At 42.6% G+C, this 21,619-nt stretch overlaps 1 protein-coding gene across 1 annotated transcript in view; it reads right to left on the bottom strand.

Moving 5' to 3' along the window:
- rapgef1b (Rap guanine nucleotide exchange factor (GEF) 1b) overlaps positions 1 to 21,212 on the bottom strand; it is a 72,458-nt gene extending 51,246 nt beyond the window's left edge. The window contains exon 1 of the mRNA XM_038971075.1: positions 20,936 to 21,212. Within this exon, the coding sequence (XP_038827003.1) occupies positions 20,936 to 20,963 (28 nt within the window). The 5' untranslated portion in view covers positions 20,964 to 21,212. The remainder of the gene's footprint in view (positions 1 to 20,935) is intronic.
- Between the last annotated feature and the right edge of the window lie 407 nt (positions 21,213 to 21,619).

A 21,619-nucleotide genomic window follows, 5' to 3' on the forward strand; every position in this document is an offset into this window, starting at 1 on the left:
GAGGAAAAACACAAAACACATGAAATCTATGCATCTCTCCACACACACAATCAAAGAGAATAGCCTGGTGCTACAAACGAAAGACCTGTGTGTGTCCTGTATAGCCTATCCAGCATTTTCAAACAGCCCAGCAACTAACATCAAGCCTCCTGGGCCTATCACCAATCCATATGCAACTGACTGGAAAAACACTAGGTCAGATTATCTGGCAACTATTTATATTCCATAGCAGGGATGAAACTAAAGTTCTAAAGGACTTTACCCTTTTCGACATGGTCCCAATAAAGTTAAATGAATTGGAGTGAATGCTCCCAAGTGCAGTGGGCTTCCCAGGCATTGTGTGTGTACTCCTACATAGAATCCATGTAAAATGTACTTTTGAAGACAGATCCTTTTGAAGGTCTTTGTGTTCTCTTGAATGTTCATCCATCTATTGATATGGATCAGATCTGGGTTGAGGTCTTATCATGTACAGTAGGGATGGGGGGGGGGGGGGGGTATTAGTTTATGGGAACACTTGGCACGCCACCAGTGAGGCAGTATGGGTGTCCATGGGGACAGCACGGTGCCTGGGTGCTGGGTCATTCAATTGTCCTGTACACACACACCTATCTAGGCTATTCATGAGGCTATTCATCCTGACTCAACAAAACGACTCAAATACAAGAAAGAATGGACCAACTGGACTGCAGTCAAATGGCTCACAAGCCTTTGCAGAGAGCTTTTACTATTGAGGCTGTGACCCAAATGCTAGCATAAACACAACAAGCACACTCTCTCAGACAGACAGACCATACATTACATACATGTAGGCCTAAACTCCTTTACGCCATGATGTCCACAGAGCCATAGGCAAGGATAGGATTATGGTTATTATAGAATTTCTGTCACGTGACCTCCAGTCAGTAGGCCTAAACCCTGTCACGTGGTCACGTTTTCTACTGTTCTAGCTGGATGTGCATGTGTGTGTGTGTGGCCTGGTTGTGTATCATTCCAGCCTGGGTACCCCTCCTGCTCCTTCCCCCCTGACGCCAGCCAGGTCACTGCCACTATTTCCTGCCCCTCCCCCCTGCCGGCTCCCTCCCATCCTCTCTACCCGGCTTCACAGCCATTAACTGCCTGGGTATACAACATGCTGACTAACCTAGGATCACCAAGCTCACAATGCACACATACACAGAAATTAGATGCACGACACGCACACACACACACTTCAAGTGACCTTCTGTGTACTGTTGCTTGTATTTTGGCCGCTGGCCCTGCTTTGTGTTTCAGCAGAATGTTGTGAGGAGAGAGAGAGAGGCTGGGCTTGCAGCAGGTCACCTGAGACAAGCAGACTAACTAAAGCATCACAAACATATAGAAATTAGGGCTGGGACAATGCCAGATACTCGTATTGTGGCAAGATTTAACTTCTTTAGGAAAACAGCCCTAATGTTGGAAACAAACATCATTATATTGTCATCCAGAGATACATGTATATATTTTCCCAGCTACAGCAGGCAATATTTTACATCCAGCAGGTCTTTAAAGCTGCACCATGCAGAAATCCTCCAGAGTCCTCTTTGCATTCACATTGCTATGTTTATAAAGGAACCAAGATCTTTTTCCAACATTCACTCAAGCAGGCTGAGTTTTAACAAAGTGCAGGACAAGCCATTACATCAGAATGTGTTATCGGACAGCTAGATATACCTACCTACATTTTGGAAGCTAATAGATTGCATTCAGTTAAAATATGAGACATAATTGTAATTTGTTTGGTAACAGAATAAATAGCAATAGAATAACTGCATAATAAATGAAAATTGTACACCCAAGGTAGGCTACTGCCCCTTTAATAACCTCTTGAGCCTATGGGGGCGCCATTTCGACTTTGTAAAAATGAGTTCCCAAATTAAACTGCCTCGTACTCAATTCTTGCTCGTACAATATGCATATTATTATTACTATTGGATAGAAAACACTCTCTAGTTTCTAAAACCGTTTGAATTATTTCTCTGAGTGAAACAGAACTCATTCTGCAGCACATTTCCTGTCAGGGAGTGAGATTTCAGAAATCGAGGTCCCTGTTCTGAGGTCAGTTTATAAGTCCCCATGTAAGCCATCGGGCTACATGCACTGCATACGTCTTCCTCTAGATGTCAGTAAGCGGGGAGAATTTGAATGGAGTGGATTGCGCAATCTGGGACCTTATATAAGACCGTGGAACGGAAGTACCGTCCTTTTCAACGGTGCGCCTGACGCATGAAGACATCACAATGGCGTCCTGCAAACGCTTTCGTTTTAGTAGTTCTATATCTCCGGTCATGTTTTTATTCGTTATAGGTGTTAAAGACATCATAAGGTAGTTAATTTAAACCGACTTATAGCAGTTTATAGCAGTTTATTGCGATTTTCTGGGATTTCTTTGTCATGCGCTTTCACGAGTTGGACACGTCTCCAGTGGGTGGCTATCGTTAGCTGCTATTTCGACAGGAGAAGAGGACATCTTTCAACCCAAAGACGATTGTTCTGGAGAAAGGACACCTTGCCCAAGATTCTGATGGAAGCTCAGCTAATAGTAAGCAGTCTTTATGCTGTTAATTCGTACTTATGTTGACAAATGTCAAATAATAATTCCGCCATGAATTATGGTGCGGTCTCGCTTTGGCGCACGCTGTATTGCGCAGTAACGTTAATTTTAAAAATCTAACACAGCGATTGCATTAAGAACTAATTTATCTTTCATTTGCTGTCCAACTTGTATTTTTTAGTCAAGTTTATGAATAGTTTTCGATTAGAATAGGTGCCTCTCCAAGATGGCGCCGGACAGATTGCTTGAATTTTTGGCCACTATTCTCATTGTATAACCACGATTTGTGACGCTAAATATGCACATTTTCGAACAAACTCTATATGCATTGTGTAATATGATGTTATAGGACTGTCATCTGAAGAATTCTGAGAAGGTTAGTGAAAAAATTAATATATTTTGGTGGTTTATACGTTATCGCTATTTTTGCCTTGAATCAATGCTGTTGTGATGTTTGCTATTGTGGTAAGCTAATATAATGCTATATTGTGTTTTCGCTGTAAAACACTTAGAAAATCTGAAATATTGTCTGGATTCACAAGATCTGTGTCTTTCAATTGCTGTACGCTGTGTATTTTTAAGAAATGTTTTATGATGAGTAATTAGGTAATACACGTTGCTCTCTGTAGTTATTCTAGTCGCTTTGGTGAGTTGTGATGGTGGCTGCAATGGTAAACTATGATCATTACCTGAAATATGCAAATTTTTCTAACAAAACATATGCTATACAATAAATATGTTATCAGACTGTCATCTGATGAAGTTGTTTCTTGGTTAGTGGCTATTTATATCTTTATTTGGTCGAATTTGTGATAGCTACTGATGGAGTAAAAAAATGGTGGAGTAAGAAAGTGGTGTCTTTTGCTAACGTGGTTAGCTAATAGATTTACATATTGTGTCTTCCCTGTAAAACATTATAAAAATCAGAAATGATGGCTGGATTCACAAGATGTGTATCTTTCATCTGGTGTCTTGGACTTGTGATTTAAAAATATTTAGATGCTAGTATTTACTTGTGACGCTATGCTAGGCTATGCTAGTCAGCTTTTTTACTGATGGGGGATCCGGGTTTGGGAGGAACTAGAAGTTAAGAGCTAGAATAGATGTTTATACCCTATGGTTGTTTATACAACCTTATGCTGTGATTCTCACCAAATATAGCCTTCTCACACTATTCAAACCCCACAATCATAAGCAGTTTATGAAGCTCTTAGCCTATAGATTACATATACAGTACCAGTAAAATGTTTGGACACACCTACTCATTCAAGGGTTTTTCTTTATTTTTACTATTTTCTACATTGTAGAATAATAGTGAAGACATCAAAACTATGAAATAAAACATATGGAATCATGTAGCCACCCTTTGCCTTGATGACAGCTTTGCAAACTCTTGGCATTCTCTTAACCAGCTTCATCTGGAATGCTTTTCCAACAGTCTTGAAGGAGTTCCCACATATGCTGAGCACTTGTTGGCTGCTTTTCCTTCACTCTGCGGTCCAACTCATCCCAAACCATCTCAATTGGGTTGAGGTCGGGTGATTGTGGAGGCCAGGTCATCTGATGCAGCACTCCATCACTCTCCTTCTTGGTCAAATAGCCCTTACACAGCCTGGATGTGTGTTTTGGGTCATTGTCCTGTTGAAAAACAAATGATAGTGGGGCTAAGCGCAAACCAGATGGTATGGCATATCGCTGCAGAATGCTGTGGTGGTAGCCATGCTGGTTAAGTGTGCCTTGAATTCTAAATAAATCACAATGTCACCAGCAAAGCCCCCCCCACACCATCACACTACCTCCTCCATGCTTCACGGTGGGAACCACATATGCGGAGATCATCCGTTCACCTACTCTGCATCTCACAAAGACACGGTGGTTAGAACCAAAAATCTCAAATTTGGACTCATCAGACCAAAAGACGGATTTCCTCCGGTATAATGTCCATTACTCGTGTTTCTTGGCCCAAGCAAGTCTCTTCTTCTTATTGGTGTCCTTTAGTAGTGATTTCTTTGCAGCAATACGACCATGAAGGCCTGATTCACACAGTCTCCTCTGAACAGTTGATGTTGAGATGTGTCTCTTATTTGAACTCTGTGAAGCATTTATTTGGGCTGCAATTTCTGAGGCTGTAACTCTAATGAAGTTATCCTCTGCAGCAGAGATAACTCTGGGTCTTCCTTTCCTGTGGCGGTCCTCATGAGAGCCAGTTTCATCATAGCCCTTGATGGTTTTTACGACTGCACTTAAAGAAATTTTCAAAGTTCTTGACATTTTCCGGGTTGACTGACCTTCATGTCTTAAAGTAATGATGGACTGTCATTTCTCTTTGCTTATTTGAGCTGTTCTTGCCATAATATGGACTTGGTCTTTTACCATATAGGGCTATCTTCTGTATACCATCCCTACCTTGTCACAACACAACTGATTGGCTCAAACACATTAAATTCCACAAATTAACTTTTAACAAAGCACACCTGTTAATTGAAATGCATGACTTGTTAAACACTTTTTTGGTTACTACATGATTTAGTTTGTGTTATTTCATAGTTGTGATGTCTTCACTATTATTCTACAATGTAGAAAATAGTAAAAATAAAGAAAAACCCTTGAATGAGTAGGTGTGTCCAAACTTTTGACTGGTACTGTATATAGATCACATATATTGCAAACAAATAATCTGAACTAAAAATGTCTGTGCGTCCTCGCTAATCAATACCCCCAAAAAATGTCTCTCTTTTGTGGCACCAATGTGAGGGTTTATGGCAGGGGAAATGGTGTTGCAGTAGTCTAGTGTGTGGTGCAGGAATAATGACAATCGAACCTGGAGAGCTTTGAGTTTACATTGTCCTACAAAAGTGAACCAGAACATGGAATTCAAGCGAACCGAAATGTGCGTACCGTACGTCAGCTACAAACTGACAGAAATGTCCGTACGTCAGCTACAGATAGAAATGTCCATACGTCAGCTACATGGCAGGAAAATGAATGAGAGGTGGAAAATGAGATGACCCTTTGTCCTTCTTGTCTCTTATTCTGAAATGGTGACACTTTTTTAGCCATCTTTCCTCTCGTTTATGGACTTTTCTGTATTGATATAAATACTGTCAGTAGATCTAACAGTAGCTGAGAGCAGAGATACATATACCATCTGATCCAGGGAGATAAACACTAGGCCCTATAGCAGCTCTGTATGACGTGAACCACTGTTGTTTGGTGGTGGAGAGCGAGAAAGACAGAGAGGTGGGGGAGGCAGAGGAATAGAGGTAGACAGAAAGACAAAGGCTTTCTGAGAGCGAGAGAGGCAGCCTCTAAAGCTCTTCAGACAGAGACACTCAAAGCACATACAGCCCCAGATCAGCCAAGTACTTCAGCGCTGCTTAAGTGTGAGCAAGCACTGATGAGGATATGAGTAAATGACCTTTAGCACATTAGAGAGAAGAGAGTACTACTAGCCTATTTCTTCCTCTCCGTCGCTCTCTCGCTCCCTATACAATCCTCCTCTGTTCATTCAGCTCACACTCTGTCAGTGCTGAGAGAGATGAGGACTATGGAGAGATATGTGGAAGGATTCCCAGCTGATGTCCCCTATGAGATGTTCTGAGTGGGCAGGACTGGCCAGGAGAGATCCCTGCCGTGGTCTAGCCTCCAGACGGCCTGTTGCAACAGGAGAGGAAGAGGACATGAGGAAGTGGGTCAGGCTAAGCCTGATGTACTCAAGCAGAAAGCCCACACACTGCCTAGAGGGGCTAAAAGCAACCAACCGCCGCACTGCCTGATGGGATGACCTAGTGTGTGTGCGTGGTTGTGTGTCATACTGTGTGACACAGGTGTCTGAGGGATTGGTGAGCAGGCACAGGGCTGCCGTGGGGTTGGGAAGGGAAGAGAGGAGGGAGAGAGTTCACACACCCTTCTCTGCTTCCTATTTCAACTGGGTTCGGAAATGGATTAGTGGAGGAAGGAATACCCCTTTTCACACCCCCCCCCCGACATGCCTAAACAGGGAGCCCTGAAGTTCCACATTCCCCACACGCCTCGTCCCCACATGCCTTGTCCCATCCCCTAGTCAGCCTAAGCCAGTGCTATGTCTGCTCCCCTCCTCTCCGGCTACAGAAACATTACACATAATATGAGGTCTTTTACACTACATACATCGACTCCTGCAGGATGTACCCGGCTCCACAAGGGGGCTTAGCCCCCTCATTTGAAACTTGCTCTTCCTCTGTTTTCGTTTTAGATTCCCAAAAAGTGACAGGTTCCTGCTAAATCTGTATCTCCGCTAAGTCAGCACAATGGACAGAGCGCGGTGTGTGCAGGGGGGCTATGGAAAACCACTGGGGTGCAGGGTTTGTTAGCCGGTAATTGCCAGCTTTTGGACGACAACAATAATGAAAAGCTGATGAATAAAATTATAGCTGGCCAAATTGTCCAGGCCTGCAATGCTGGTGAGCATAGCGAGAGAGGAGCCTTGGCCTAGGTTACTGTTGATCGCAAAGATTGAGGCCTTTTTCATTTAAGTAAAACGAAAGTTAGAGTACTCCTATAGTGAAAAGCCTACATTAAGTCGTATTTTGCAACCTATAGGACACCTGGCTGTGGTAGTAAAAAAATGTATTGGTTGCATTGATGCGGGCTGCACATTCATTCCCCTCACTGAAAATGTCCTATTTTTTTTTAGGAGGCTAAAACCATGATTTGGTCAAACAGTAAAGTACATTATCCTCATGATTCCTGTAATGAAGGTGTCTGCCTGCCTGCCCCTGTACCTGTTTCACTGGGGCCTGCTGCTGTGTCGAGCGAGCCACTTTCTCTCTCCTTTCAAATGTTCCCGGAGAAAGACGTGCTCTGATTGTAAACCATTTTTTTATCCAATTGCTGGAAAAACACAGCTATCCTGTTGTCACAGATGGAGAGAGGATGTTCTCAGCTTTCAGTAGGTAAATGTTTTGTTTTTCAACTCTATGAGCTCAATAGCAACTATTTCACAAAGATATTTAATATGGCTTGGAGATATGGAGCATGCGAAATGCGCATTGGTCATTGTGGGTGCTTAGGCCTCATTAGACGGTAGGCTACAACTGCAAAGAAAATAAGGAAATTAAATGTACTGTTCGATTTATACACGGCTACTATGAGTGGGTATTATCTTGAGAGTTAGTGAGCTATCTTTAGAGTAGTTGTACAATGGCCTTACTGAAGAGCTCAGTGACTTTCAACGTGGCACCGTCAGCTCGTCAAATTTCTGCCCTGCTAGAGCTGCCCCGGTCAACTGTAAGTGCTGTTATTGTGAAGTGGAGACATCTAGGAGCAACAACGGCTCAGCCGTGAAGTGGTAGGCCACACAAGCTCACAGAACGGGACCACCGAGTGATGAAGCAAGCGCGTAGCACTGAAGTTGGAAGCAATGTCAGCACAAGAACTGTTCGTCAGGAGCTTCATGAAATGTGTTTTCCATGGCTGAGCAGCCGCACACAAGACTAATAGGCTGTTCTAGCAGCAAAGGGGGGACCAACTCCACGTTAATGCCCGTGATTTTGGAATGAGATGTTCGACAAACAGGTGTCCACATACTTTTGGTCATGTAGTGTATTTTAACAGTATAATATAACGATAGTATAAAATGCATGACAATCACTGGATTAGATGGCACATTAAAATATTTTCAATCACATCACAAGATGATGTGAGGGTTTGGCCGGGGTAGGCCGTCACTGTGAATAAGAATTTGTTCTTAACTGACTTGCCTAGTTAAATAAGGGTTAAAAAAAAAAAAAATGAAATAACATTTACTCAACACCATCTCTCAGTAGTCTACTACGCTTTTTAATAAAGCACTGTGACTTACTTTATAGGACTAATCATTTTTTCTATTGCGCAATGCCCCCCAAAAAAAGAAGTGGTGCAACCAAATTATGGGCTGGTGCCCCAGTGCACCCAGGGGAGTCTGTTAGTCTGAAGCCGGGCTACAAGGGGAATGTCTGTATGGAAAAGTTGTGATATTGTAGTGGACTAAGATGACTCAGCCAAAGCAGGCTATTGAGCAACTCCCTATTCAAGTAGGATGCAGTTTTGGAATTTAAACGTATTTATTTTTTCGTATTTAGTCATTTTTTTTAATGATAATTATTATTGTATATCATTATTATTGTAGGCATATTTATTAATCCAAACCATTTCTTTAAATATGCAAAACGTGCATTGTTTAATTCTTTTGAGACATTTTCCTTAGCTAAATCAAGTTTGATCTGTCTTTTTAATAGTGTGCTCCGTATTTAGTTTAAGATAGGTTATAAGTAGGCCCGTTGTAAAATGGTTATAAGTAGGCCCGTTGTAAAATGGTTATAAGTAGGCCAGTTGTAAAATGGTTATAAGTTAGACCGTTGTAAAATGGTTATAAGTAGGCCCGTTGTAAAATGGTTATAAGTAGGCCCGTTGTAAAATGGTTATAAGTAGGCCCGTTGTAAAATGGTTATAAGTAGGCCCGTTGTAAAATGGTTATAAGTAGGCCCGTTGTAAAATGGTTATAAGTAGGCCCGTTGTAAAATGGTTATAAGTAGGCCCGTTGTAAAATGGTTATAAGTAGGCCCGTTGTAAAATGGTTATAAGTAGGCCCGTTGTAAAATGGTTATAAGTAGGCCCGTTGTAAAATGGTTATAAGTAGGCCCGTTGTAAAATGGTTATAAGTAGGCCCGTTGTAAAATGGTTATAAGTAGGCCCGTTGTAAAATGGTTATAAGTAGGCCCGTTGTAAAATGGTTATAAGTAGGCCCGTTGTAAAATGGTTATCAGTAGGCCCGTTGTAAAATGGATATCAGTAGGCCCGTTGTAAAATGGATATCAGTAGGCCCGTTGTAAAATGGATATCAGTAGGCCAGTTGTAAAATGGATATCAGTAGGCCAGTTGTAAAATGGATATCAGTAGGCCAGTTGTAAAATGGATATCAGTAGGCCAGTTGTAAAATGGATATCAGTAGGCCAGTTGTAAAATGGATATCAGTAGGTCAGTTGTAAAATGGATATCAGTAGGCCAGTTGTAAAATGGATATCAGTAGGTCAGTTGTAAAATGGATATCAGTAGGCCAGTTGTAAAATGGATATCAGTAGGCCAGTTGTAAAATGGATATCAGTAGGCCAGTTGTAAAATGGATATTAGTAGGCCAGTTGTAAAATGGATATTAGTAGGCCAGTTGTAAAATGGATATCAGTAGGCCAGTTGTAAAATGGATATCAGTAGGCCAGTTGTAAAATGGATATCAGTAGGCCAGTTGAAAAATGGATATCAGTAGGCTAGTTGTAAAATGGATATCAGTAGGCCCGTTGTAAAATAAATATCAATATAAAGAAAGCAATCCAATGTTATTTGTTGCCTAGACTTTACTGCAAATGACACAAGTCTTGATAATACACTAATATTGCAGTTAGCCATGAGAGCCTTTATAATAGAACGCTTGTGACCACCCACCCACACTGCACTTGGGAGAAAAAGAAAAAAAACATCTTAAAGTAGAAATAGAATGAAACAAACAGGCATTCTATTTTTGCTCTATTATAGTGGCCACTATAGTAGACATCGATCAAGTGAACAAGGCTACATGTGTGCAAAAATAGCATTCACTGAGTAAAAAAAATATAATAATCCCCCCTCACTCACAAGTGTTACTGTCAATTTCAACACAACAAAAGCAATATCTTCAGGTTACACTGCACATTATTATATTGTACACTTTTTGCCTGTGGACATCTGTTCTACAATGTGCCAGCAGATTATGATACCCTTTGTTGGCATAATTGATCTCTTTCAGGCAGAGTACACCTGGCATACCCTTTTTTATCCACTGTATTGAAAAAGTGAGAAAGAGGGAAAGTGTGTGGTGTTCCTTTCACCTCTACAGTGGCATGCAGCTTAAGCCAGGCCCAGCTACAGCTACACTTGACCCCTGAATCCACTTGTTTAACAAGCAACGCCTCATTTTCACCTAATTCTCTCATTCTGAAAATTAACCACATATTGTAGAGAAACCATTTGGCCGGGGTTAGTAGTTAGTTCGTTAGCTAGTTCGTTAGCTAGTTAACATTTCACACAGATTTCCAGGTTCCAGTAAGCAACTAACGCGTTATAACTTGAGGGATGGCAAGGAGTCGTATACCAGTTAACGTAAACTCACCCCATTCCGTACAAATGTGCGCAACCGCGACATTCAAACGAGGCTGCAAAGAAAACTAATGGGACTGTAGCGACTGTGTTGACTTCAAAATCTGGGGTGTGAACTACGTTTCTATTCAAGCGTTGATCGGCATGGTAATGGCGCTAAAGTATTGGAGAAGAGTTGAAAAAACTGACCCTCCGTTACATCGTGACGTGTCATGCCGTAACGTACAGCACGCGTAAAGCAACTATTTCTGTCTTACAATCTCTCTCCACCAGGTGTAGCACTTCTCTCATCATTTAAAAACAAGAAATGGACAGTGACAGTAAGGGGGGATACCTAGTCATTTTTTGCGTCGTCACTGCAAGCGATCATGACCTTCAAAAGACAATGTTTACTTCTGAAGATCACTTTAGCACCGCCCTAAAAACCCGATTCAAATTCGACACAAACCTTTAAATAGGTATGCAATGACACATTATATAAACTCTTTATAGTGTTGTATTTACATTTTAGAGGCGATAAGGTGCTAAGTTGGACAGATCGAGTGGAAAAAAAGCAGATTTCACGTCAACCTGTCAATTGTTGGTCAAAAGCATGAGCTTTTGGTGGTATAGCGTGATACAAGCAGAATTCCAAATAATTCCAATGCAAGAACCCAAATGATGATATAGCTACTTATCGGTATGTTTCATCATAGAAATAGATCTATTCTATTATGGTTTTCTTGGAGGCCAATTGGTTTTCGTGGTAGGTAATGGAACTATCCTTATTGGAAACGTGTTTATGGTAGGCTGGCATTGCTTACGTGGGTCGAATTTGATTCACAGAAGTGTATTGTGCCATATCACAACGTGTTGCTGAACTCATGAGCGGCATGATTTTCCATGTCTGAAGTGGGCCTATTTATTTGGCAAGACAGCTGTGCATGGCTGCATCTCACTGTAGTAGGCTGTAGGCTACATCTCACTGCAGTAGGCTGTAGGCTGCATCTCACTGCAATAGGCTGTAGGCTACATCTCACTGTAGTAGGCTGTAGGCTACATCTCACTGTAGTAGGCTGTGGGCTACATCTCACTGCAGTAGGCTGTGGGCTACATCTCACTGCAGTAGGCTGTGGGCTACATCTCACTGCAGTAGGCTGTGGGCTACATCTCACTGAAGTAGGCTGTGGGCTACATCTCACTGAAGTAGGCTGTGGGCTACATCTCACTGCAGTAGGCTGTAGGCTACATCTCACTGCAGTAGGCTGTAGGCTACATCTCACTGCAGTAGGCTGTAGGCTACATCTCACTGTAGTAGGCTGTAGGCTGCATCTCACTGCAGTAGGCTGTAGGCTACATCTCACTGCAGTAGGCTGTAGGCTACATCTCACTGTAGTAGGCTGTAGGCTACATCTCACTGCAGTAGACTGTAGGCTGCATCTCACTGTAGTAGGCTGTAGGCTACATCTCACAGTAGTAGGCTGTAGACTGTTTTGGTTATTTGGATCTCCATTCACCTTATGTTTACTGCGTTTGTTTACTGTTAATGTAACTAGCCTAAATATAGATTGTGTCAAGCCTTTATCGAGCTGATATTTTGTTGACTAGGCCTACTATTTGGTAGCTCTGTTCACATTAATTTGTTCGCATTCACAGTTGTGTCGGTATTCTAAGCCAAACTGCTATTCAGTAACCAATGACCCCGGAGTCTCAACATTTTAAGCTTGTTTATTGTGGTATTGCGTGATTTAATCAGAATTCAATCATTCCAATGCAAGAACCTCAACAATAGTTTTACTCCCTCCCTAATTTCAATTGCCCCCTTACCTCCGCATGCTTCGGTTCGGCTGGCGTCTAGACGAACGAGTGCGCTCACATACTCCCTTAAAAGACCTTAGCTTGAAAAATGAGAAAAGGCGGCAATATTACTTTGTCCATCTTGAGGTGCCGTAGTCAGTATACACTTCTTCAAAATAGTCAGAATAAATCTAAGACAACTCATTTTTACCAAGGAAATTTTACATCTAACTAAGATAGTATTTGGTACAGTATTTGGTACAGTATTTCTCAAGTGAAAAAATTTGCATAAAACGAGTTGTCCATCATTGAATGTCAACAAACACTTCACTGAATAATCACCACTGTTGACCAATGACTGACATAGGGGCGTAGACTTTGGCTACCGAACTCACGTTGCCTCGAAAAAAAACAGTGTTCATGAACAGCGGGGGGGGAAAAACTCTTGCCAAAGACCAAAATTAACAAAAACGTCACAAAATGTCATCATAATATACGCATGAACTGTTCCGAATGGGAAGCATGCAGAGCTTTAAGTCACTTTATCCTGGTGCCGGGTCTGCTGCAGGACAACAAAGTGGGTGTGTGTATGTGCGCGTACACTGAGTGTACAAAACATTAAGAACACCTGCTCTTTCCATGACAGACAGACCAGGTGAATCCAGGTGAAAGCTATGAACCCTTAATGATGTCACTTGTTAAATCAATACAAGGCGGCAGGTAGCCTAGTGGTTAAGAGCGTTGGGCAAGTAATCGAAAGGTTGCTAGTTCGAATCACCGAGCCGACTAGGTGAAAAATCTGTTCGCTCTGGATAACAGGATCTGTTAAAATGTCAAATCAAAACGGTAGATGAAGGGGAGGAGACAGGTTAAAAGAAAGATTTTAAAGCATTGAGACATGGAGTGAGACATGGGGTGTAGGTGTGCCATTTGGAAGATGAATGGGCAAGACAAAATATTGAAGTGCCTCTAAACGGGGTGTGGTAGTAGGTGCCTGGCGCACCGGTTTGTGTCAAGAACTGCAACGCTGCGGGGGTTTTCCTGCTCAACAGTTTCCCGTGTGTATCAAGAGTGGTCCACCACCCAAAGGACATCTCGCACAACTGTGGGAAGCATTGTAGTCAACATCGGCCAGCATCACTGTGGAACGCTTGACACGTTGTAGTAGGGTTGGCCGATAAATCAATAATTAGAGGTAATTACTTCCCTCAATAACGATATAAAAACAATTAGATTCATTTTCGATAATGTCGACATAGAATAATTATGTACAGCAGTCCATTTCACCTCTGACGCAGCAGGAACGTGCGGAGAAGTGACAATATGCACGTGGAGAGGTATACGCCCACTAAAAACCACTTAGCACCTCGAGTGATGGAGTAGCCACTGTTAACCACGAAAAATGAGTGATGTAGGTGAAAACAGCGGCAGTGATAGCCATGGAGAAGGAGCAGCTTCCAACGAAGAAATGATTGATAAAAAGGGTTCAACTGTTTCAGTCATTTGGAAGTGGTTTGGCTTTTTGAAGTCCGACAAAGAGCAGAGCAATGTTCGGTGCAAATTGTGCCGTAGACAGGTGTCTACGAAGTCTGATAATACGACAGACCTTTTTCAACATCTGAAGCAAAATCACTCATGGAACATGCAGGAAGTTTGAGTTTGCGCCACGGTATTGATAAACGCCCCTCAAGCACCAGCCAATCTAGGGATGTTTGCCCGAAGCAGTCAACACTGACAGCGCTTATGCCCTACAAGCAAACATCAAAAATACGTCACAAATGCTAATATGCATTGCAAAGGACATGCTACCAATTAGCACAGTCAAAAAGGAAGGTTTCAAGAGGCTTATCAAATCAAATGTATTTATATAGCCCTTCTTACATCAGCTGATATATCAAAGTGCTGTACAGAAACCCAGCCTAAAACCCCAAACAGTAAGCAATGCAGGTGTAGAAGCACTTGCTCTCTGGCCGCAAACATGGAACAATTTTCATTCAAGTATAATTTTATGTGTAGCTCACATCATTTAAAAAAATGTAACCTTATTTAACTTGGCAAGTCAGTTAAGAACAACTTCTTATTTACAATGACGGCCTATCGGGGAACAGTGGGTTAACTGCCTTGTTCAGGGGTAGAATGACACATTTTTACCTTGTCAGCTCGGAGATTTGATCTAGCAACCTTTCGGTTACTGGCCCAACGCTCTAACCAGTTTGTTCAGGCATTCTTGAGTTTGAAGCAGATATGCACCTTTTAAACATTATTTGATTAATATTGTGATAATTATCGTTATCGAATGAAAAAAAATATATAGATATCGTAATAATTTATCTGCCATGTCGCCCAGCCCTACGTTGTAGATTCCAAGACCCCGGCGAATTGAGGCTGTTCTGAGGGCAAAGGGGGGTGCAACTCAACTCATGTTTTGTACAGTCAGAGGATGTGCGCACTCAATGTGGACCCAAACCAAGTAAATGACTGATTATCCAAAGACAGAGTGGCAAAGTTCAAAAGTGATAGAGATGGTAACATTTCCTGAGCAAAAAGCACAAAGTGAATTAGTGCACCTATATCAGCACCTGCAGCCAAGATATTCGCAGGCAGGGACCCACCTGTACTGCTGCGTGGCTCAACTTTGGTTGCAGTGAGGCCTATAGTGACTGTCTAACTACTGTACTAGCTAGCAGGTTTTCAGATCTCCCACCAGTCTGTCTGACACAGACTATTACTCACACACTGCTGAGGTGACTGCACAGGCCACGATGGGCACGCACACACACAGACACACACTCTTTTCCACCTGCCAGGTTAAACGCAGCAGCAAAGTTTCATTAGGCTCGATGGCGCACGGCGTGTTTTCAAAACATGGCATTACGCCACTCTGTGCTATGTAATTACACGATGGACTCAACCACCTCAATCACGGAGCCTCTCTTCTCTCTGTGCAAGCCTAGCAGCACACCTGGGTCTCTCGGTTCACACACTGCTAACTGGCTGAGCCGAAGAGGCAGTGATTACAAAGCTAAATAAATAGGGCTAATGTGGCTAACGCTAAATATTGTAAATGTTCCTGCTACTTTTCACATGGCACAGATCGACAAGGCCACCGGCTAGTAGTTTGAGACTCCCCAAACAAAATTGACCAAGAACAAGCGAAATCAATGGTTTTCAGTTTATATTTTTTGGAATAGCCTAACCAAAATTTAACCCCCCAAAAAAACAGTTTCTGAAGTTGGTGGATGTACAGATGAAACAGTGAGACAACTCAGGGTTGAGAGCCTAGGCCCATGCAGTCTAGTCTGGGCAGGCTGTAGAGAGCTGTGGCTAGTGGCCTCCTCTGGCTGGCTGGGTCCACCCTAGACTTCAGCACAGCAAATGAGCACCTTCACAAAAGCCACACTACATAAAAAACCTAGGGAGGAATGTCCCCAGCGCTTCATTTCTGCCAGCACTTCTATTTTTCTTTACATAAAAGCTCTAAAACAGGATGGCTTTGACAGGCTGGTCTTTGAGAAGAAAAGAACACAAGAGCCAGGTTTGTCCATCCATCCCCCAAAAAAGAAAACAAATGCAAGCATGGATACATTTAGCGCAAGAACAAATAGGCCTGCTGAGGTGCAATGGTGAAGAATTTTTCATTTGGCTTTATATTTAAGTCATTTAGCAGACACTTTTTCAAAGCAATTTACAGGAGCAATTAGGATTAAGTGCCTTGCTCAAGGTAACTTTTTTTTTTTGTATAGTCGGCTCGGGGATTCGAACCAGTGACATTTATATTACTGGCCCAACGCTCTTAACCGCTAGGCTACCTGCCTCACTTGTCAGGTCAAATAAAACCATTCAACAACCATTTAATATAGATAGCAAAAACATTCCAATATGAAACACGGTCAGTCAGAGTTTCAAATCAAATCTAGTTTTATTTGTCACGTGAGCCAAATACAACGGGTGTAGAATTTACCATGAAAGACTTGCTTAAGAGCCCTTCCCAAAAATGCAGAGTTCTAAAAAAAGTATGTAAAAATAGTCAAACAAGGAATAAAATACACAAGAATCAAGCTATATACAGTACCAGATCAATGTGCAGTGAGTTTGTCTTGTGTTCAGTACCGCCAAACTCTTGAAACTGAAACATAATTTAACCATACATGTCACGGTAGTCGTAAAATGACAGCCATCCCTGTTGATGCGACCATGTGTGTTGGTTTACCTGGCTGTTCCTCATCTAGTTCTCCCTGTGAAGAGGACTCTGTATCTTCAGAAGAGCCTTGGCTCTTCCAGCTTAAGTTTCCCATCCAGGAGACCTGAAGTCCTCTGATCAGACACTTGGTCCAGGTCGTCCAGTTTGATTCAACTGTGAACTTGTTCTGTCCAACCACTGTTTGCAGCCACCTCAATGGAATGTAGGCAACCTAGGCTAGATGATGATCACCAACCAATTTACAGAGTAGAAATAATTTCACAACTGCTGTTTACAGTCAAGCCACCGCTGTGTGATGAACTCCACAGTTCATTTAGAATGTGAATTGGCCAATCTTCTGTCTATGACTGTCAGTCATATTAATCAGTCACTGAACTGGCGTCCCATGACTCTGCTTGACTCAGACCACATAACATGGGTGGAAATATCAAAAATAGAACAGGCTTAACGATGAGCTGGATCAAAAGTTTCCTCCAATCACAAGAGGTTGAAGAATAATCTAGTTAAAGTCTTGAGAAATATGTCTGCAGTCACGTACTCTCGTCTCCTTCAGCAGTGTTTCTCAATAAACAAGTCAGAACAATCATCACTAAAGTAAGCTAGTCCATGACCGTCTGTATCAGTGACGTCCAGAGAAGGCTTGATTGAATATTGATTGACATTTAGACCACAGGGGTCGCAAGGACCGGGTCCATGATGTAAACACAGTGATCAAATCATTTTCCCTGCTGCATCAGATGCCAGAACACCCCGGAGAACCAGGAAGTCACTGAAACAGGTACAAGGGTGGATGCTGGATGTTGCACAACCGTGTGAGAAGTCACTTCAGTGCTAAAAGTTTCTGTACAAGAGTGGTTCCATAAAGAGAAGATGGTTGTGACTCCTGGAAACATTTATTATAGGGCTCCACAACTGATGCCAGAAATGCAACAGTGAGTGCATCCTTCAGTAGCTACTAGAAAACATTTTGGCCATGAAAATGTTCTGTTGGAGAAAGTCTGCTTTCCTCCAATGTAGTATTCAGCTCTGCATCGCTCTCCTCCATCCATTTGTTTGTAACTCCATTCCCACCAGGCCTCCAGTCTCCGCCCTCTCTGTCTCCCTCTCAACACACTTGTGCGCTCCTAAACACATAATTACAGCCCACGTAGGTCTATAGAGTAAATGCAAGTCTCATTCCAAGGCTGAGTAAAAATACTTCATTTCCACCAAACCTCAACATTGCAGCACCAGGGCTTATAGCTAAGGACTCTGGTAGTCAGCAAAATGTAGATGAACCCTGTGAGACACCTTATAGTCATAACCAGAGCTTCTAAATACATGACTCTGGTCATAACAATAACAGATACTCTACTCTGTACCCTGTTCGTTTGTAGAACACTAGAGATGGGAGAATACTGTCTGTGTCTGTCTATATAGTGCAGCAATGAGGCAAAAGATCTGTGAATGATTTTTTTAATGCAGTCAGCAGTCGCTGTGCTACCTGCTCATCCAGACGACTTGTGGCCTGGTCTGTAAGGCGTGTGCGCGTTCACACACACACACACACACACACACACACACACAGCTGGGGGTAAGGCAGGCAGAGTGGCTAAAATAAGGAACTAATGTTCCGCTGAGGCCGGCTGCTCCATTGGCTATGTCCAATCAGAGACAAGTCACTGATCTTATTATAAAGCCTGGGGGGTAGTGGTGGATGTAGCAGACATATGAGCAATATGTTTGGAATATCAAATCGCAATAAACTCACATTGTTGAATCGCAATACATATAGAATCGCAGTACATATCATATCGGCACCGAAGTATCATGATAATATCATATGGTGAAGTCACTGGCAATTCCCAGTCCTACTACCCACTCATATCAGCTGTCTCTATGAGGGAAATAGCCTGAAACAACCCACTCCTAGATAGAGTCAAACGAATGGTCCAGCCCAATGCTGCTCACCACCCCCACCTAGTCTGTGACAAACTGGACACAAACTACAAGTCTCTTTATATGGTGAAGGCTGTTGAAATCCCTTGCTGGCCTATTTCACTGTTCCCCTCCACCCCAGGGATAGAAGTTGTTTAAATTTTACAAACTAAAAATATATCCTTAAGAACAACTGTCACAGCAACAAACATTTACAGGTGCAAAAAATTAAAATCAACAGGCCGTCACACACACAGCATCCCCATTCATTCGAAAGCACTTCAAAACGGCCTTGAGGACCCCATTCCTTCATCAGTTTACCCTACATTCTTCTGCGTGCTAAGACAAGTTTCAAGTTTTAATGTCACGTGCACCAGTACAGTGCAATGCATTTCTTGCTCGCTCTTTGCCAACAATGCAGTACTGCATTTTTTTAAAGTTGAGTACAACAAAAACACACAAGAAATAGAAATAAGTAGAACACAACAAACACACACACACTTAATTCTTCCTCCACCCAGTTAATTTTCTCACTGTGGGAGGAAAACACTAGGATGTGAGATTGGCTTCCGGCTGTTGTTAGCTTTTGGGCGACACCAGAGGCACAGCATTTGTTACTGTTGAAGCCCTCCTAGTGAACGGGTGGTGTGTGTGTGTAAGATTGGGTTGCAGTCAGGACAGCCACCCTCTGGATGCCATCCCTAGTGCCTTCAGCAGACAAAAACACAGAACATTTCCAAACAGGTGATGGTGTTTCTCCCCACTGGGCCTGAGACAGCAGCAGCAGGACACTGTGCAAAATACCCCAGTGTCATATGTAAGCACACACTCTTCCTATCTGCTTCAGTTCAAGTACTGCTGTCAAGTTATTGGTTAAATGATCTCCTCTTAACCATGAGACTGAGCTATCTGAAGTCTCCTTAGAGCCCACACAACATAAACACTTCCTTTAAATTCTCTCTCTCAAACAAAACATATGCTTAGTTTTCACCAGCTCTGCTATACACCCAGTCCTTATGCCACTGGTGTGCATCTGCCTCCATTGTTTCCATGGTGCACGGGCCAGGCCTAGTCCCCGTTTCCAGCATAGTCTGTTGCTCTTCCCTGGGGGGGACATATAGTGTCTGGGATCGATGGGCACACGTGGAACAGAAAGTGACGCTCAAACAGGTGACCCGGTAAACACGAGCAGGTAGAAAAAGCCCAAGAGACCAGCCAGACAGCCCCCCACTTATGGTATTCACTCATAGGACAGAAAACAATTACTATAGTTTATTTGTGGGCAAAACACGACCTTTAAAGTCATACTCTCTGTGTGCGCACATCACGGCAGCTCAGCCAATCCATGGCTACTGCCATAACAACTAATTGACCAACAATCAGAAACTTTACGTCTGTTTGGAGTATTCTCTCCATGGACAACACTCACACCCCGCCCAGTGAGCTGCAGGCATCACCGCCCAAGGTTGAGGCGAAACCGGGAGACAGCTGGAGGGGTGGGATACTAGTAGGGAAATAGTTTCAAAAGCGGCGTCAGACCCCCCTCTGTTTACATCCCATTGCACTGAACACCGTGTGTATTGATATGCTTTATATTGCATACTGTTAACGTTTTCATCCCAATGTGGATATACCGTCAATAGCGTGCCAGACAGTGCTCGAAAAGCAGATATGCCACGTTCACAATGGAAAGTCAATTTGACAACACAGGGAGTGTGTGATATTACTCCGATTTGATTGAAACCCCAGTTACAGCTGGTGGGTTAAATTGAGTGCGCTAAAGTTACTGAGCCAGCTTGCAAGGTAATTGGCTACCACACGAGACGCGCTTGCCAGCTGTGTGGTCCCACTGTTTTTATCATCCATCCAGGCATCGGATAACTTCTTCAACGGGCTAAGCTAACCTTAGGTTTGAAACATCTGAAAATGAGAAATGATAAATTGATGAAGCTGAGAACGAATGTTTACAGTCATTACTTCGACTACTTAGCCAAATATAAGCTTGCTGCTTAAGATAAGGTAAAGAGCTCGCACTGGCTAGCTGGAATGTTGGCTAACTAGCTAGCTTTTCTACGCCGCTATCCCGACTCACACATCTTTAGCATGGAGCACCCGTTTGTTCGACTGGATAAGACAGAAGACCAATCTCCTACACACAAGCACGGCTAGCAAAAAGATTGTCCTATATGTGCCGGACAAAATTTGAAGACCCCTGAACGAGACTTTCAAACTGGGCCTACCCATCCCCAATGTGTGATATCACAGTACCTGACTTTATGCAGGGGTATGATGAGAGGCCAGTCGGCTGGGCTGCTTACCTTGCTTACTCTCTATTTTCCCAGACATTTCGTAACCAGCAGTGATTTCACTCGCTATAAAAAATGTTTTAAAAAATCAACTAGCCAGAAACCAACGCGTCTCCCTCGATTATTCCTGTATTCTTGGCTCACATGTGTCAGTAAGATGAATTCGTTGGAGGTACGAGACCAGATTTGTGGCACACACATCGATGTGTGAAACTGTTTCTGTCGGTCTCCAAGCTATTTTCACTGAGCGGAGAGTCCAACACAGGAGCGCTGCCTTGACCCCGCGCGTCCTCGGCATGATGCACAACTGCACCTCCTCGCGCATGGAATTAGCTACGTCATTCTTTCAACAAGAAGGATTTCAATGGAAAGTGCCCCTTGTGGCAAAAATCTGTAAAGCATTTTGGGCTGGTCAGAGCTGACCAATACAATAAAACCGTTTATAACAATGCTCCGACCAAATACAATAGGCAGGAACATTTGTATTTAGGTTTATTTGAAATCTGTATAAAGTCAACCTTGGCTGTATATATAACTGTTGTCAGAGTGCCCTCTACTGGATATTTTGTAAAGTCTTAAGTATTATATATTATAAATCATAAAATATACTGTATGTGGTTGCTCAGTGTCTGTCAACCCTGGTGGTCCTAATACACAATCATATGCCTACTTAAAAGACATAATCCTGGTTTTAGT

Source organism: Salvelinus namaycush, chromosome 31 (assembly GCF_016432855.1).
Source record: "Salvelinus namaycush isolate Seneca chromosome 31, SaNama_1.0, whole genome shotgun sequence".
NCBI classification, from domain to species: Eukaryota; Metazoa; Chordata; class Actinopteri; order Salmoniformes; family Salmonidae; genus Salvelinus; species Salvelinus namaycush.